Consider the following 18,853-nt stretch of genomic DNA (forward strand, 5'->3'; position numbering starts at 1 on the left):
AACGAGGCACAAAAACGCGTCAAGGGTCCAAAGCCGCTCTTCATCAAACCCTGTTATTTAAACATTTAACGCAACAGTGGAGGGGAGAGGCAGGAGATGATGATGATTTGCGATTTAATGATTCCATCACTGTATTAGGGGATTAAGATGTCCGTGGAAATAGATTAGTTCTACATCCATTTTCACTCTGACTGGCACAGACCCAAAAAGCTCAGAGATGGAAATATGAAGAATGAGGCGTACTGTGACAGATGGAGCACAAGTGACCTGAAGAGCGCCACTAAGAGCACTACCGCCACCTGCTGGTGGAGATGGGAATATATCACCCTCAGTTGCTGGGCTAGAGGAATAGTTCAGCCTAAAAATTCAATTCTGTTTTTTACTTACCCTCATGCATTACACCTCTTACCCTATACTGTTGTTATTTTTTTTCTGTGGAACACAAAATGTGAGAATTTTATAGTGAACACGTCTGTCAAGTTCAAAAGTCAGTAAGTTGAAGTTGAAAACCAGATGAGTGAATGAATCATTTCAGCTATAAACAGGTTGATCTGGTTCACAAACGGAACTGAACAACTCGATTCAATGATCCGTTCACAGTGCTTCTCAAAGTAACAGCTCACTGGAGGGGAAGATTTTCTGTAAATAGTAAGATAAAGGTTATAAAGTCTTCAAAAGACTTGGAATATCCATCTTATTTTTCAACGTGCAAGTGAGCTATTTCCTGTGAATGTGTGAGACTACTGTGGGTGGGTAATTTTTGACCGTGTGCAAAATCTTTTGGTATGGAAACCTGTGTGAAGATTCTTCAAAAATATCTAATTTGTTTTCCATTGAAGAAAGAAGGTCATATGGGTTTGGAACAGGATGAGTGTGAGTGAATGTCCAAGCTATCATCTAATCGCACACCCAAAGCATGGATATCCATGCAAAGTGTTGAGAAAGTGAAGGAACTATTATTAAATGATCAAATCTTCAGTGCTGACTCAAGGCCATCAACTATAGCGATCTCAAGTCATTATGCGTTAGCGTATGCAAGGTTTAATTACAAGAGCCTGACCCTCCTTCTGCTGTTCCAGATAACATCAGTAATGTGGCGGGAAAGGTCACATGCTCAAACACGCTGGGGCTCAGGAGTCAATTAGTCGAGAGAACAAAGGAGACTTGGAAGGATGAGGAAAAGACAAATAGAAGACGAATCCTGCAAAGGAAATAAACAGCAACTTGGGCAAATGAAGATGGGGAAAACAGATGCAAAAGGACACAATGCAAAAGTGGCTGCAAGTTCATTAATTAGAATTTCAAATCGGACAAACTTGAGATGACAGCAGCGCGCTTGTCAAATCAGATCATGGCCTAGCAGAGCGGAGAACCTCCCGGTGCTTGGAGCCAAAAGCAGGAACAGCTCATCGCAAACAGCTTCCTGGGGACTCTGTGTGTATATGCGCGTATGAGCGTAAGTGTGTGCGATTACTCCAGCGTGTAAGCCGTCTTCATCGCCTCTGATTACTGCGGCCCGCCTTTTTCCCGCCTGTCCGCCCTGCGATGTCACTCTCTCCCTAAATGAGAAGTGACAATTAAAACATTCTCTTAAGGCGCTCCAAATCAAGATGTGATGGCAAGGCTGGCGGAGTGCCGTTTACCACGGGGCTAGAGCGAGCGAGGTGAGAGGCCACGGAAACTGTCTGATCTGCCCCCTGGGCATGAAACCAGGGGTCAAAGTGATGATGGCTGTCCTCAGGCCAAGCACCAATGGGTAAGGCAGAGTAACACAACCTCTTAGGGCACTGGAGGGTCAGTGAAGGAAGAGAGAAGGCTGAAAATGTGCCTTTAAGGGAAGAAAGGAGAATATTAAGGACTAGATTGACTGTGTGCTACATCAGACGCTGTGGGGTAAATAAAGAGAAAGTGAGAAAGACAATTTTAAAGGTTTAGCTGTCTCTAGCCAATTTAACAAAGCACATCTTCAATCACTTAAAGTGTTGGGAATCAAGAACCAGTTCCTTTACAAAAGAAAAAGAAAGAAAAAAATACCGGAAACAATGTTCGTTCTGTTAACGGTTCTTGCACGTGCATTTCTCCCTTAATGTGGACGACACGCTGTACTAAAATACGCTTGAAATGTTTTCTATTCAGCATCCCAGTAACAGCGCTACTGAATCTACAGCATAGTCCGATTCCCAAACGAATAATTAGTTGCTCAATTTAGTGAATCAAACAGCTGAGACTAACTGTTAACTAAAGCTAAATCTATTAAAAATGGTCTCTGTTAACTGAAGTAAATTAAATATATCTGATGAAAAACAAAAAAGTACTAAAATTACAAAAACAAAAACTCAAATAAAAAATACATTAAAGCGAAATAAAATATTTTAAAAACTAATAAAAATGACAAAGTGAAAATATTAAAATAAAAGCTAAATAATAAATACTATAGTATATAAATAGTACTAAAATAACACTGGTTCATATAACAATATTTAAAGATACACATTATGAGTTTTTTCAGTAGTACTTTATAGAAATAAATAAATAAATAATCAATAAAATGTTACTAAATATTAATCAGTTAATATTGTTTTTTAATCTAAGTAAAGTTATATATAGTAAATTTGTGCCACCTCTAAAAAAAGACTGTAAAAGGTCATTCAAATGTCTGTGTAAACACCTTGTAAGAATTGTTTAAAATTATATGGCAATTGAATTTAATTGAATTTTCTCTAAAGTTCTAAAAGAATTGTTTACGGAATTACTAGAAAACTTTATTAATAAAAACGAGACAAATTCAATCCATATATCTGTTGTGTCCATCGCAAAAGGAGGTTAACAAGTTCGCATCTGTCCATCATCTGACAAATGTAGTTCCGGTCCGGAGAATATATTTAACTCGGTGCACGGAAAAATTGCCTTTTAAAAAGCCTGATGCTTGTCACTATTCACTGCCGTTATTTGGATTTTTACATTGTTTTATTTCTCCTAATGTGGTTTGAAAAAGAAAGAATGGAAAACTGCATTATAGAACAACACCAGGGTGAGTAAATGATGACTTCATTTTCATTTTAGGGTGAACCAGCACTTTTCTGCACATGCACTTCTGCTCTAGAGATGTGCTACTCACAGATTAGAGAAATGTGGGATGGTAGAACTAGCTATATTGTATATTGTATTGTCCTTTGACAAACTTCTGCTTTTATTTTCTTCACTTATAAGATATTTTAGACAAAAGCATCTGAATGAATAAATGAGCTTGAAAAGCTTAAGAAAGGCATATGTATTTGACTCTTTGTGAGGGACACAGTAGAGAAAGTGGAAGGCAGAAACAGAGAGGTTGTTTGGGCAGGATACCAGGTCAGTCAGTAGACAGCTGCAGCACTGGGGGAGATGAAGCCAAACTAGCCTGGACTCAGTGAGGGCACAAAAATCCAGCCCCCCACCCTACAGAGACCAAAGTTTCGGAGCACAGCCAATGAAGGATCCATTTCAGATTTACCCAAACTCTTTAAAGTAGAACAGAGGTCATCGACTGGAAAGGATGAGAACAAATGGGCATCAATTGGAGGCTTATCATTGTTGCACCTTAACAGACATAAAAAATAGTTTCTCTAGAAGGCTTGGCACAGCCACTGAGCAAGAGACAAGCAACATAGACATGCAATATCTGCATTACAGAGACTCCAAAAAATATTTGGACATTTAAAATTGTCTGAATGTCATTGCATTAAATAGCAAAATATAAAAACCAAGTGGGATCTGCAAGCCAATGGATGCTTAAACTTTTCTCAGAACTTTTTTTTATTTTTATTTTTTATCTGGTATCATGGCAGTTCTCTATGGAAGCACATTTCTGTTTAAATAGATATATAAAAATATAATTGTGACATTATTTCTCTTTATAACATTATATTTCCCAATTTTGGTTTTATATCTCACAATTATATTATTGTGAATTTATTTAGATTACACTTTATTTCGAGTCTACTTTAGACATTCTAAAAAGTAAATCTGCAACTAACTCTCAGAGTATTAGTAGATTGTCAGGTTCAGGTTAGTAGAATAAGTTGACATGCATTTGCAAAGTCTGTTGAGGGTCCATCAAAATAAAGTGTTAGCAGGTATTAAGCAGATAGTCTACTAATACTTTCATGACTGCTAGTTGACATGTAGTTGCAAAGTTACTTTTAGTTAGCAGAATGTCTAAAGTGAACTATCGAAACCAAGCGTTATTTATCATTACTGTGAAGTTATATTTAAGAATTACAACTTTATATCTGCAAATGTGATGACTTTTTATCTTGCAATTGTCTTTTTCACATAGCTATCTCATAATATATTTATATGGCGCACTTTGACTGACTTTAACCCCACCTTAATTTTTAAAAGATGGAAATGGTTTCCACTGTTTCCCTCAAGTTCACACAGATTTCCTAACGGAGTAATCATAAGTGTAGATCATTATATTAATGAACGTTCCACTAACGCTTGAAATCCATTTTGAACATTATTGTTTTGTCATTTGAATTCTTAGAAATCATGTTTGATCTATATTGCTTTGACTTTATTATATTACGCACTGACATACACATTTTGTTTAATGTGTCTTAAGTGTCCAAATATGTTTTGAGGCCACTGTAGATGGAGACAACAAACATTTTGACGTCCGATGCTCCGAAGGAACAACAACAGTTTCTGGATGCTTTCCATGTTACATTGTTTAAGCCGAGATTTACAGGAGCGTTTAGACGGCGAGTGCCCGCTGGCTTGGCGCTGTCAAGCGTTTGCAGCTTTAATCTGATCTATTATGCTGATGAGTTTGACTCGGTTCCAGAGCCTTCAGTGGCTTCACACTCACACAGTGAGCTGGCAGCCGACTCCATCACCTGCGCTGGTGAGCACACCGACACTTTGTCACTCAGTCACACCTGATCCGAGTCCAAAAGCGGGTTGTTCACACCAATTCTAGTTCACGTTCTCTCCTCGAGAGTGCCAGAGAACTCCTTTGTCTCTGGAAATTTAAGTAAGAGGAGGTGTGCTTCTCTTCCTTCCTGGGATCCTGCGTGTGTATGTGTGTGCGTGCGTTTGGAAGAGAGGCATGAATGAATTAATGGTGTCTAAAGTAAGTAGGGCATGTTATAATGATGAATGTGTGTAAGGTGTGTTCATAGGACAGCAGAGCAGGAAGTAAGTGTGAGCGAGTGGAGCTCAGCTTCAGCCCTGCAGCTTCTAAACTCTAAGAGATATTCTCCAACAAACCCTCTCATATATCATCACGATACACAGTCCCAGCACTCCTCTTCCTCATTCTTATGTGCTCTCACTCCCCCTTCAGCATGCACACATATTCCCTATAAGATCCTTTAGAATGTTATAGGCCAGACACTGAAGCATAACAAATATTAAAGGGATAGTTCAATCAAAAATGACATAATTTACTCACCCACATCTCGTTCCAAGCCTGTATGCCTTTCTTTCTTCCCTGGAACATGATGAGAAAGGTTTAGCAGCTTGTCCCAGGTGCTCTTTTCGGTTCAAAAATACAAAACAATGGAATTTTATACTAATATTTTTAAAGAATAATGAGTCCTTAATGAAGACTTAGCCTTGCTGCATGATTTCATGAAGTCATTTGGTTTTGGAACAACATTTACATTTTTGAAGGAACTACTTTAAATGCATGTGTGAACTGAAGTGTCATTATAAATGGAAAATACAAGGTTTAATAAGATATTTTTACAAGATGGTAAAGCTAAAAGGAATACTCTAATCATATATGAATATAAATACACTACAAACACTGCCGTTCAAAATACCGATTTTATATGTTTATGAAATAATGCAACAATGCATTCAATTGATTAAAAGTGACAGTAAAGACATTTATGATACAAAAGTTTATATTTCTATTGTTTCTATTTAGAATAAATGCTGTTCTTTTGAACAATCTATTCATCAAAGAATCCTAGTGGATTTCCCACTATGATCCAAGTCCAAAAGCAGGTTGTATCAGAGAACTCCTTTGTCTCTAAACATTTAAGAGTAAATAAATGCTGTTCTTCTGAACTTTCTATTCATCAAAGACTCCTGAAAAAACATTAACCGTTTCCACAAAAAATATTAAGCAGCACAACTGTTTTAAATTTAAACTGTTAACTGTTTTAATAAATGTTAGTGAGCAGCAAATCAGCATATTATAATGATTTCTGAAGGATCATGTGACACTGAAGACTGGAGTAATGGCTGCTGAAAATTCAGCTTTGCCATCACGGGAATAAATTACATTTTCAAAGATATTAAAATAAAAAACGATTATTTTAAACTTTTTTTTCTTTTTTTCTGCTTTTCCATTTATAATTTTTGATTGAACAAATACAGCCTCTGTGAGCAAAAGAGGCTTCTTTTAAAAACACTTGAACTAAAAAACCTTACTGACCCCAAACTTTTGAACGGAAGTGTAGATTACACTAATTTAAATGTAAGTGGATGAAACGCTGCTTCAACAGACACAAATAGGCTCTTCTCTACACAGTCAATCAAGCCCAGTCAGTCAACCAAATTCCACTCAGTTGAACCCAAGATGATAAAAAGAAGAAAGGTAAAAGGATGGAATGTCCCTGAACTGAGAATAAGGTCACTCAGTCACCAGAAACCGCGCAATCTTCTCTCTCTGACTGCAACATGACAAAACATCCAAAGACAAATCTGCAAACTCAACTACAGGAAATAAACCCCCCCAAAAACAAAAGGAAAACATCCCCCGTCCACGACGGCCATGAAGACAAATCCAATTATTTGTGTCTCATGTTGCAAATTTGTTCTAATGGATGGAATAGGAAAATAAATAAGTGCCTGCAAAAGGAAACAAAGGGATGCGATTTCTAATTAACATGAAAGAGAGACGAAGAGACGTGTTAGTAAACCCATCTTTCATCCTTCTCCTCTCCTCATAGCCGGCACATTTGTTTGTGCCCGAATGTTGTCTTTTAGAGGGAAGCGTGTTTCCGTTTCGCCAGCAAATTAAATGTCAACAGATTTAACATCGGCTCCAATCTCATTTTTTTCTGGAGCGTTTTGTCGATTTTATTGTTCATTAAGCGTTTTTTTTTCTTTAGCATTGCTTGCGCTCAAGCGCCTTTATTTGTCACATCTTGGCTTTGAAGATCACAAAGGCCTGGGACAATAATTAGGTTTAGTGTAATTACGAACTGAGCATAATGAAAGAGTTGAAGGGAAATGTCTGGCCCTATCTGCTCACTGCCTCTCTCCGGATAACCATTAATCCCACATTAGCCCTGCACTGTCACTCTAAACAACGGCTTTGAGAAAGATGGTATTATCAGATGACCAGGTCACACACAAATACTGAATTTGATATCAAAGATGTAAGGAGAGGGCAGATCGCTTCAGCTGCTGTGTAAAACACTGAGGTTTAGATACTGCAAAGCAAGCTGCCTGCATTTGACCCTAAACAACATTAATAATGAGAAAGAAAAAGTCATTTAAACAGAGAACTATAAAGGCCTCACACGAGCCTAAACAACCAATATCTGGTTTGCTGTTGTTCAGCTCAAACTAAGTTCAAGAAAGCGCATCGTAAACAGCCTTGTAGCATGGTTTTTTTTTTTCTGTTGTTTTGACACGAAAACACCTTTTTCGATTAGCTTTATAAATACCCCAGTAACTTACCTGATTTAGGGCTTTTATACACTCCATGCTGTGTGTCAATGAGCGTGTGACAACTGTGCCACACCTGAATATCTGCAAGCTCTTTTGGCAGTCTGGAGATAAAAGCTGTTTCCTTCAAGTAGAGTATAAAGACACTACAGAGCAAAAAAAAAAAAAAGTTTGTTTGTTTGTTAGTTTGCTCAAAATTTTTAAACATTAATTAATTATTAATTATTATAGATAGATAGATAGATAGATAGATAGATAGATAGATAGATAGATAGATAGACTGACAGATAGATAGATAGATAGATAGATAGACAGACAGACAGACAGACAGACAGACAGACAGACAGACAGACAGACAGACAAACAGATAGATAGATAGATAGATAGATAGATAGATAGATAGATAGATAGATAGATAGATAGATAGATAGAGATAGATAGATAGATAGACAGACAAAGAGAGACAGACAGACAGACAAACAGATAGATAGATAGATAGATAGACAAAGAGAGACAGACAGACAGACAAACAGATAGATAGATAGATAGATAGATAGATAGACAAAGAGAGACAGACAGACAGACAAACAGATAGATAGATAGATAGACAAAGAGAGACAGACAGACAGACAAACAGATAGATAGATAGACAAAGAGAGACAGACAGACAGACAGACAAACAGATAGATAGATAGATAGATAGATAGATAGATAGATAGATAGATAGATAGATAAAGAGAGACAGACAGACAGACAGACAAACAGATAGATGGATAGATAGATAGATAGATAGACAGACAGACAGACAGACAGACAGACAGACAGACAGACAGATAGATAGATAGATAGATAGATAGATAGATAGATAGATAGATAGATAGACAAAGAGAGACAGACAGACAAACAGATAGATAGATAGATAGATAGATAGATAGATAGACAGACAGACAAAGAGAGACAGACAGACAGACAAACAAACAGATAGATGGATAGATAGATAGATAGATAGACAGACAGACAGACAGACAGACAGACAGACAGACAGACAGACAGACAAACAGATAGATAGAAAGATAGATAGACAAAGAGACAGACAGACAGACAGACAGATAGATAGATAGATAGATAGATAGATAGATAGATAGATAGATAGATAGATAGATAGATAGATAGACAAAGAGAGACAGACAGACAAACAGATAGATAGATAGATAGATAGATAGATAGATAGACAAAGAGAGACAGACAGACAGACAAACAGATAGATAGATAGATAGATAGATAGATAGATAGATAGATAGATAGATAGATAGATAGATAGATTGATAGATAGATAGATAGATAGACAAAGAGAGACAGACAGACAGACAGACAGACAGACAGACAAACAGATAGATAGATAGATAGATAGATAGATAGATAGATAGATAGATAGATAGATAGATAGATAGACAAAGAGAGACAGACAGACAGACAAACAGATAGATAGATAGATAGATAGATAGATAGATAGATAGATAGATAGATAGATAGATAGATAGATAGATAGATAGATAGATAGATAGATAGATAGATAGATAGATAGATAGATAGATAGCCACCGTGGAACTGATAAGAGTATCAAACTGATCTCAGTTTACAAATGACAAAATCTCAATTTACAAACAACATCAATGATCCAAATAAATATAATAATGTCATTGTCTGTCTAACAAGTGGCTGCATTTGTCATGACAATGTCACGCTCCTGTTTCAGTGTCTGGACTCTGGATAGACATGTGGTGTGTGCACACAGATGAAACTCCAGATGGCGAGTGCAGACCTGTGCAGCGTAATGCAAGAAAGAACAGCCTGGGTGTGTGGACAGGATCCCAAAAAGCTGGATGTGCCGCTTCTGCCAGCCTTCCTCAAGACGAGTGAACACTGTCCCAAACATATGATGTGCAAATTACCTTTGACCAGCAGATGAATATAGGGCAATGCCTTTACCCTCTTAACCACATAAGACATAACCACCCAAAGGTTAACTTACAATGTAGTGGGGCACTGGCTGGAAAGATTGAACACTGATGGGTGTTGCAGAACATGAGATCACCTCGAGCTGCCACTGGGAAGAAAATGAGGATTCAGTTAGCTCATTATTGAATAAACAAATTTATCAAATAACACTAACTGTTATTCAATTTTAGCACTGCAAACGTCATTATGACCAGAATGTACCATGCTTTTTGTAAATAACCTTTACCATAACAGTTAATGGTCTAATGAGAGGGTTAAAATGTTTAGCTTTAAAACACAGATAACATGAGCCACTGAAACTATGGACACTAAATACTGCATTTGATTTCAAATATGATTTCACTGAACAGAATACAGTTGACAATTTGCAAACAAAATGAGGGCAGTTGACTGAACACGAGAAACAGCATTTGTTATCAATAGTAAATTAGCTTGCCTAATAACAAAGTAGCGTAGCAAACATAGTGTAGCATTAATACCATCCATGTAGAGAAGAAGATTCAAAAAGTCTTTGTGCTCAAAAAAACGAAGACGACGGACTCATCTTGTGCGCCATCTTGTGTGAAGAAAACAATACTACTGCTAAAGTCAAATAATTAAATGTGCCCAGGAGATGACAATATTGACAAGCTTTCATACAAGCTTATTTTTTGCAAAATTAACAAAACTCTATTGGACTACTGTATCAGGACGTTGAGTTGAGTACACTTTTAATGGCTGTTTATAAGTTCTCACCAATTTTTTTTTTTTTTTTTTCAGTGATTGTTTTCTATCTCGCGTGCGCCGTTACCATGGTGACCAGACGCCCGCCAGCCTGCCTGTCTGCCTGCTACCCGAGAGCTTTTCAACATGGTGAGTCAAGGTTTCCCGATGTTTCTAAGAAAGAAAAATGTTAAAGCAACAAAATATAAGCACATATGTGTTATAAAGTCTATGTTCAGTAAATTAATAATGGCTGCTTATGGAAACATAAAAAGCGAAAGCGAAAGTCCCGAGACAAAATGTAAACTTAGCATCTTGATTAGCAATGCCTGTCTGATTTTATACTTACCTTTGAATTTTTGTCTGTGATGTTTTCCCCTTAATCCATTTATTTCTCATTTTTTCTTCAACAGCCACCAAAGGATGGGAAAGTATGTGTTTTTTTTAAATAATAAAAATATATATTTATAACAGCTTTCAACCTCAAATTAGTTTTATTTTATTAACAATTTTTATTTTATTTTTTTTGTCAGGTAGGCTTGTAGGTTTATTCTTAAAAATAAAATACCAATTTTGTCAGTAATATAAAGTCTGTATAAAAACATCTCTTCACTTACAATTTTGTTTTATTAGAAATTGTAGAGTTTTGTAGAACCATAATTGCAGCTATAAACTTTAAGCTCAAAAAATGTTTCATTAAAAAGGAAAGAAATAATTTGCTCATTTTAGACAGCATAAATAACTTGCATCTTTTGTATCCAGTCTGCAAAAAAGAAAAAAGGAAACATCAGCAAGGCTGAGAGGGAGAGATTGCAGAGAGAGGCAGATGAACAAAGATTGAGAGAGGAAGGTATATCTGCAGTATTAAAGTAATTTAATTTTAAATGAGTTTTTTGATAACAAATCTGTATACTGCGTTTTGTCCTGTAGAAGAAGCTCGTCTCGTTGCTGAACGTGAGGAGAATGAAAGGCTGGAGAGGGAGCGAATAGAACAAGAGAAACAACAGCTACTTGAGTTAAAGGTCTGATGAACTTTCATTTGAACATTCACAGTTGTGTTGCATACATTTACCTGCAGGCTTTAGTGCATATGCAACTGTCTGTACTGATGGATTGTGTGTGACAAGTTTGGATGTAATGATTGATTGACGCCTGTCAATGTCCACAGGACAGAGAGCGCAGAGAGGACGAGCTGAATGAACTGCGGCACATTCTAGATGAGAATCACTCTGCAGTCACCACGTGGGAATCAGAATGCAGGAACAAAGCTAAGGTAAGACTCATGTAGCTTTATCTCAGGGTAATTCTGAGGACACTATAAGTGTGTTACAGGATGATTTGTTCTCTGGTCTTTTCCAGTGGGAGCGTTACATGCGTTGCGACGGCAGTCCGGATCCAGCTGTGCAGCCGGAAATCAACTCCTTCATCAGTTTGTGGGGAGAAGACTCTGAAACCCAAATCCAGCAGGTCATGAAAAACTGTGCTCTGGCTCTTCAGGTGAGACCAGCTCTCTGGATCTGTTGTTTTCATGTTTTCAAGTCCATTATTGATGACTAAGGTGATCCTGGTAAGTCAAAGATCACTATTATTGATCATTTTAGTATTAAATTTGACACATAACTCATACCTCTGTGCTAGGGTCATGAGTGATACCTCATTGTTAAGGATCCAATGTTTTATTTCCTTCTGGGGAATGATAAAAAAGCTGATGAAATGTCAGACGTAAGGGCCGTTGACAACAAGGATGCAGAGGTGGCCTTTGCAATTCGGAGGCCCATTTCAAAGAAACAGTTGGAGGCCCCCCATCATTCAGTCAAACAATTTATTAAAAACACGTAACAAAATTCATTTAGTATTCAGAGCAAAAACAGACAATGTTCTAAGACTCAAATAAAAGTCACCTAACATTAACTTCTTGTTTATTGAACTGTTGTATGAAATCAATAGGCTATCACATTTCGCAATTGTGCTGATATTCAGGAAAACAGCACTCTATCGCCTATCCTGTTATAAATATTAAAAACAAGAACCCATACAAATACACAAGAACGCCAGGCAGCACAAAGTTGAACATGTAGTACACAACATGTTGATGATGCATTCATTGTTTGCGTGTTGTATTTGAACTGTCTGGAGTTCCATAGCAGTGGAATGAAATAAATTCAAGGTCTATACACAAGTTTTTTAAAACTTACTTTAACTTAAAGGGATAGTTCACTTTGAAATTAAATTTTGGTATGTTTTAGCTTACCTCAAGGGCATCCAAGTGATCTGAGAGCGCGGGCGGGTATAGATATATACAATAGAAGTCGCCTTGGCTACGGCAGTTCATTGGAACGAAACCGTAGCCAAGGCGACATCTAGTGTATATATCTATACCCGCCCGCGCTCTCAGATCATTTGGACGTGGCTGTGTACAAGAGGTAAAAATTATATAAATACTGTTCGTTTTCTCACACAAACCGCTCGTTTCGTGTCTTAGGCCATCAATGTGTACTTACGATGGGGAATTGTTTAATTTGGACGACGGGGAATTGTTTTAATTTGGACTCTGTGCATGCTGTTTGAGACAGTGACCATAGACCTGCATTATATGACTGACAGACAAGAACGGTTTGACCTAAAAATATCAAAATTGAAACTACTGCGGAAAAAAAGACACCTACATCTTGATGCCCTTGAGGTAAGCTAAAACATACCAAAATTTTATTTCAAAGTGAACTATCCCTTTAAGCGTCACATTTTTTTTAATGTAGCGTCATGAGCGAGAGACATGAAAGTCGAATGGAACAATCAAACATGTCTATCCAGAGCATGTTTGCATAGAAAAACAATGAAAAAGCAGCACAGTGGAATGCAAAAACATGTTATGTGTGAATGGCCCCTTAAAAAAAAAAGAGAATCCATTGGTGTGGATTCTTGTTATCGCTATAGCAATCTTTATAGTTATCATTCTTTGGCCATTACTGTACATTGAAACATGGGTATCTAGAGATCACAATGGTTTTTTTGACTCGCGCCAATAAGCAAATAACTTAACCACACTATCAACCGCATAGCAGTGCCCTGGCAACATTGTACATCATGGTGGTGAGTTTGCACAGGCATGTTTTCTTCAGAAAATCTAAAACAGTTTCTCTTGGACAGTTGATAGATGAACTGGACTTCCTCTTGAGTGAGGGTCCTGAGCCAAGCACTGCTCAACAGTATCACGAAACAGTCCTTTGTCTTCAGAGTATCAACCTCTCCAAACTCAACCAGGCCACTGAGGAGCTACTTAAGGTGGGAGTTCTTCGATCTTCCCATGCAGCTTACTTCTATTTCAACACATATTGGATATAATATGTGTTTTGCTTCCCGTCCAGTTTGCAAATTCTAATTCTGACATTGAGAGTGGCAACATGCAGACTGTAGTCCAGGACGACAATATTACTCTTTGTCTGTGGGCCAACCTCAACAAAAATCCAAGGTTTGTCAGTCTTCATGGTGAAATTTAGGCACTATATTGTAGGATAAAGGAAATACTTGACAATCCATGTTTCCAGGTTTAAAGGTTACCGGTTCGAGGAGGTGGGTCTGGGTTTCGAGCTGCCGAAGCCTCTGGCTGTGAGTGACATCGCTGTTCGGATCCTTCACACACGCTACGACCACCTGTCCCACCACAGCGAGCGTGAACAGGTCCAGAGAAGGAGATCCATGATGGAGGGCTTTCTCACTGGAGGGCCATCTGAGAGTGCTGCAGAGGTGCAAGATGGGAAGATAGAGGGAGAGGGAGATGAGGGAGAAAGCTCAAAGCAGGTGGAGGAAGAGAGCCGTTCAGTCAGATCAGAGAGCAGGAAGAGGGTGAGTGAGGCTTTGATCATGTGCACACTATGTACTTGTTTTCAAGTGGATTCTGTCGCTGACAATATTAATGTGTGTCCATGTGTCAGAGTGCTGTGAGTGTGATCTCATCTAAGGAGGGGAGGAAGAGCTCTTCAATCAAGCTGTTAGAGGAAGGAGAAAGTCAGATGGAGGGAATCGCTACAAGTTTAGAAGCTGGTTTGGTCCCTTCCATTTATTGTCTTTCACTTCCTGATTTTCCTCATTTCTTTCCTTCTTTCTTTATATAAGGATGAAATCTTTATCACATTAAAACAAAATGTATAATTTGTTTTAGTTAACTATGATGATTTGTAAAATACCACCAATGCTTTAAATTATAAATTGGATTGTTCCATATTTGAAAAAAAATGTATTTAAAGCTCCTGTATAATATTAAAAATATGCACATCAGAATTATAATAATAACATATTATTGGGGCAAATGCAATGCGTTCAATATTATCAGACATGGCAATTAACTGGAAGATTTTTTTTTTTTTTGCGGTTATTATTAATTATTATGTATATGGTCACTGCTGCCACAATTTTATAAAAGCAATACACCACTGAAGGATGTTACATCATAGTCTACCTCACAAAAGCATGAACTGCACGTGACTGCGTGAGTTCGAGTTGAGATCTATATTAATATGTACATATTATAGTTGCTATGTTGCTTTGCATAAAAAGCCCAGAGTTACACTACGGAACTGTATTAAGTGGCAAATTATGTTTTTTTCTAATTATTAATATTATTTAACTATGCTTTGCATGGCACCTAAAAACACAGCTTACTTGTACTTGGGTATTACAATTTTTGCCAATAAAAATGTTATTATTTTGACGTTAGGATGATATGCAATAAATCATTGGTCAAAATGCTATACTACTTTTACATTTACATTTATTCATTTAGCTGACGCTTTTATCCAAAGCGACTTATAATTGCTATATATGTCAGAGGTCGCACGCCTCTGGAGCAACTAGGGGTTAAGCGTCTTGCTCAGGGACACATTGGTGTCTCACAGTGGATTTGAACCTGGGTCTCTCACACCAAAGGCATATGTCTTATCCATTGCACCACCACCACCACTACCACTTTTAATTAAATAAAAATAAAAACATACTGCAAGTTAATTTAGGCATCACAACATTATAACAAAGTATGATGATGGAATTTAATTTTGAGATCTGCTAAAGATTGCAGTGTGTTATTAAACTAATCTTTATTAAATTGTCTCTAGATCAAAATGGCTCCAACCCATCACAAGCTGAACTGGTGCTTGACAGTGCTGACATACATATAGTGGATCTGCAACAGTTCACACCCTTGGGCGGAGTCTTCTACTTTGATGTCTTCCATCTACCACCCCAGTCTCATATAGTGAAGGGCTGGGAAATGAGAAAGGTACATCTTGGGATGTAATCAGGGACACTCTGCAAGAGATCATAGAAAGTAATTTGCATTAATAATCATTTGCTGTTGTGCTTCCTCATAGTTGTTAGAGACCGGTCTCCAGGTGTTCCCCTATCCCACAGAGCAGAGCTCTACCTCAGTGAAGCTGGATGAACACAGTAGCACTGCTGTCTCATTGCCTGTAGAGGTCACTGTCACTCTGCCTGACTCCATCATATTTCTGGAGGGTCCACAAGTGGCACGCTGGGATCCCATCGGTAAACAATTCACACCACACGTACAGTATATGCAACAATAGATTTTATATTGTATACATTCATATCTTAGTACAGTATTTTACCTCATGCTTGTTATTGGTCACCGTTTTCTGCAGGCCAACACTGGCGGACGGACTGCATCTCTGAGACAAATTATGACGCAGAGACCCGCAGCATCTCCTTTCAGATGAATGCATTCTATGCCTTCACATTACTGCAAGAGTCTTACGCTAATATGCCTTTTCAGTCATGGGAGCTGAGGCCTCTGGGCCAAGACTCAGCATTGTTCACAATCACTGGAGCTCTTACTGAAGTCAGCATCACCATCAAGGCAAGAGGGCTGTTCAAACATATCCAAGATATATAAAAACGTGTGCCAAATTCTTAGAAATGTACTCTAAGTATTTATGTTGGTTTCAACTTAAAATTGTTTAAAACAAGACAAAACAAGCATTAAATAAGTTAAAACAACAAAAAAAAATCAAGATATTTCTTAATATTTAGTTATTTTTAGAACAAACATACATCTTTCTAGTTATCCCTATTTCTAAAATATTTTATTGGGAAGAAATTGTGAGAGGGTCCTTCAAATATTGTTGTGGAAAATGGGGGGGGGGGCACTTATTTTATATTTTCATCAAATATTTAAACTTTTAAAAAAATGTCCCCTACCCGTATCTGCGTGTTGATTCTACTACTTGAATTTGATTTGGAGGACAAAGTGTTTCAAATATTAACAAGAAGCAAAATAGTTTTATTAAAATACATGCTTGTCACAGATGTTACATGACACAAAATGTATGAATTACATTTTTAATGTATTTTTGAATATATCAATAGACAACAGAAAAAAAGCATCCTGTCATTGAGACATTTAATTTAGCTAAGCCTTCATTTCAAGGCCATATTGTTTTTGATACATACTGAAGGCCCCAAAAAATTTCTTGCCCTCTGTGTGCAATCACTAGCACTGATCAATAGCTTTTTTGTTCCTCAGGGTAAGCAGTGTATGCTGCAAATGGAGGAGACAAAAGACCTGGATCATATTCTAGGGAAGTGGATGAGCCCCTCAGAACTGCAGAAGGCCATGAGGAGAGCTGGGATCAATATATTTGTGAATGAGTATTCAGACAAGTACGTCAGCATCAACTCAAAGGTAACAAAGGGGCTGAATTGCCTTAGAGCCAATTCAATAATTAACTGTTAAATAGACCAGTTATAGAAACCCAGCTTTGAGCTTACTATATATTTTCTCATTTTTAGGATCCATTAATAGAGCACACAGTGTATGAACAGATGGCCCTAATGTCCTCAGCTGTGGCTTTTTCCTGGAGCCGCTGGAACACACAATGCGGACAAGAGCACCTTGTTCTTCAGGTATGTCATACACACCTATAAATAGACTAAAGCCCTATTGAACTACTGTATATGTTCTTTTTAAGCAGGCAGTACCTCTGACCTCTAACCTTTTGACTCTGGTAGGCGTGTGAACAGCTGGAAGCGGTGCCAGTGGCTGAGGAGATGTGGTCTCTTTACTTGCTGGGTGCTCAGAGGAACCAGCATCTTAAGATGAAGGAGCATGACGACAGCTTCTCTGCTGAACTGGCCGAGGGTAGCGAGTTCCACTCCACCTTTCTGCACATGCTCAGACAGGACATGAGCATCGAGGGACAAGCTAGAGTCCGTCAGTCTCACTATCTCTACACAGACACCATACAGAGGCTCCTGTGTGCAACACGTGTCCTCACATATTCCTGAGATTAGAAAACATACACATCCAGAAACAGGCAACACACATGCACACTAATATCTAAAACATTTGACACCTGTTTTGAACTTGTGATAGTCATTGCAATATGTTAAGAATATGAAATTACACTCAGCATACTTCTCTTTATAACCAGCAAGTGGAGCCAAATGATCTTGAATTTTTCTGATACCAGCAAAAATATTAAGAAATATGTCAAATAAATAAATATAAGATCTCAGAGCACTGACCACTGGGCTAAATCATTGACGTTGAGGAAATGTTTATAGTGCCAGAATATAAACTCACATGTGAATCTCATCAAATCTGACCTGTCCAGGTATCCCCTATAATAAAGTTAATTTTAATCAAATTGATTTTAAATAAAGAAATTACAAATAAAGGAGATAAAGTAATTAAATTCTGAAGGGGCATTAAGATTAAGATATTTTTAGCAGTGTGAATATACACTGAACAAAATTATAAACGCAAAACTTTTGTTTTTGCCCCCATTTTTCATGAGCTGAACTCAAAGATCTAAGACTTTTTCTATATACACCTTAGGCCTATTTCTCTCAAATATTGTTCACAAATCTGTCTAAATCGGTGTAAGTGAGCACTTCTCCTTTGCCCGAGATAATCCATCCACCTCACAGGTGTGGCATATCAAGATGCTGATTAGACAGCATGATTATTGCATAGGTGTGCCTTAGGCTGGCCACAATAAAAGGCCACTCTAAAATGTGCAGTTTTACTGTATTGTATCCGAAAACCAGTCAGTATCTGGTGTGACCACCATTTGCCTCACGCAGTGCAACACATCTCCTTCACATAGAGTTGATCAGGTGGTTGATTGTGGCGCCTATATATATATATATATATATATATATATATATATATATATATATATATATATATATATATATATATATATACACACTCACCTAAAGGATTATTAGGAACACCATACTAATAGTGTGTTTGACCCCTTTTCGCCTTCAGAACTATTGATAGGATAGCATCTTGCAGTTGATGGAGATTTGTGGGATGCACATCCAGGGCACGAAGCTCCCGTTCCACCACATCCCAAAGATGCTCTATTGGGTTGAGATCTGGTGACTGTGGGGGCCATTTTAGTACAGTGAACTCATTGTCATGTTCAAGAAACCAATTTGAAAT

The 18,853-nt window shown here is 37.6% G+C and overlaps 1 protein-coding gene across 1 annotated transcript; it reads left to right on the top strand.

Annotated features, from left to right (window-relative positions):
- The first annotated feature begins 10,469 nt into the window (after nt 1-10,469).
- Nucleotides 10,470-18,539, top strand: dnai7 (dynein axonemal intermediate chain 7). The gene is made up of 15 exons (XM_082168123.1): nt 10,470-10,539; nt 11,152-11,239; nt 11,320-11,411; nt 11,558-11,662; nt 11,749-11,886; nt 13,537-13,671; nt 13,755-13,858; nt 13,935-14,232; nt 14,322-14,430; nt 15,498-15,661; nt 15,753-15,927; nt 16,044-16,258; nt 16,925-17,083; nt 17,191-17,304; nt 17,410-18,539. Exons 1-15 carry the CDS (start codon nt 10,537-10,539, stop codon nt 17,683-17,685), a joined length of 2,175 nt encoding a protein of 724 aa, XP_082024249.1. The 5' UTR covers nt 10,470-10,536; the 3' UTR covers nt 17,686-18,539.
- Nucleotides 18,540-18,853: the final 314 nt, after the last annotated feature.

This window comes from Leuciscus leuciscus, assembly GCF_965113295.1.
Source record: "Leuciscus leuciscus genome assembly, chromosome: 4".
Classification (NCBI taxonomy): Eukaryota; Metazoa; Chordata; class Actinopteri; order Cypriniformes; family Leuciscidae; genus Leuciscus; species Leuciscus leuciscus.

Excerpts from the sequence above, each read along its gene's own strand:
- dnai7 (XM_082168123.1), top strand. Across the intron at positions 13,672-13,754 it reads CCACTGAGGAGCTACTTAAG|TTTGCAAATTCTAATTCTGA; the intron begins GTGGGAGTTCTT and ends CTTCCCGTCCAG. Across the intron at positions 17,305-17,409 it reads AAGAGCACCTTGTTCTTCAG|GCGTGTGAACAGCTGGAAGC; the intron begins GTATGTCATACA and ends TGACTCTGGTAG.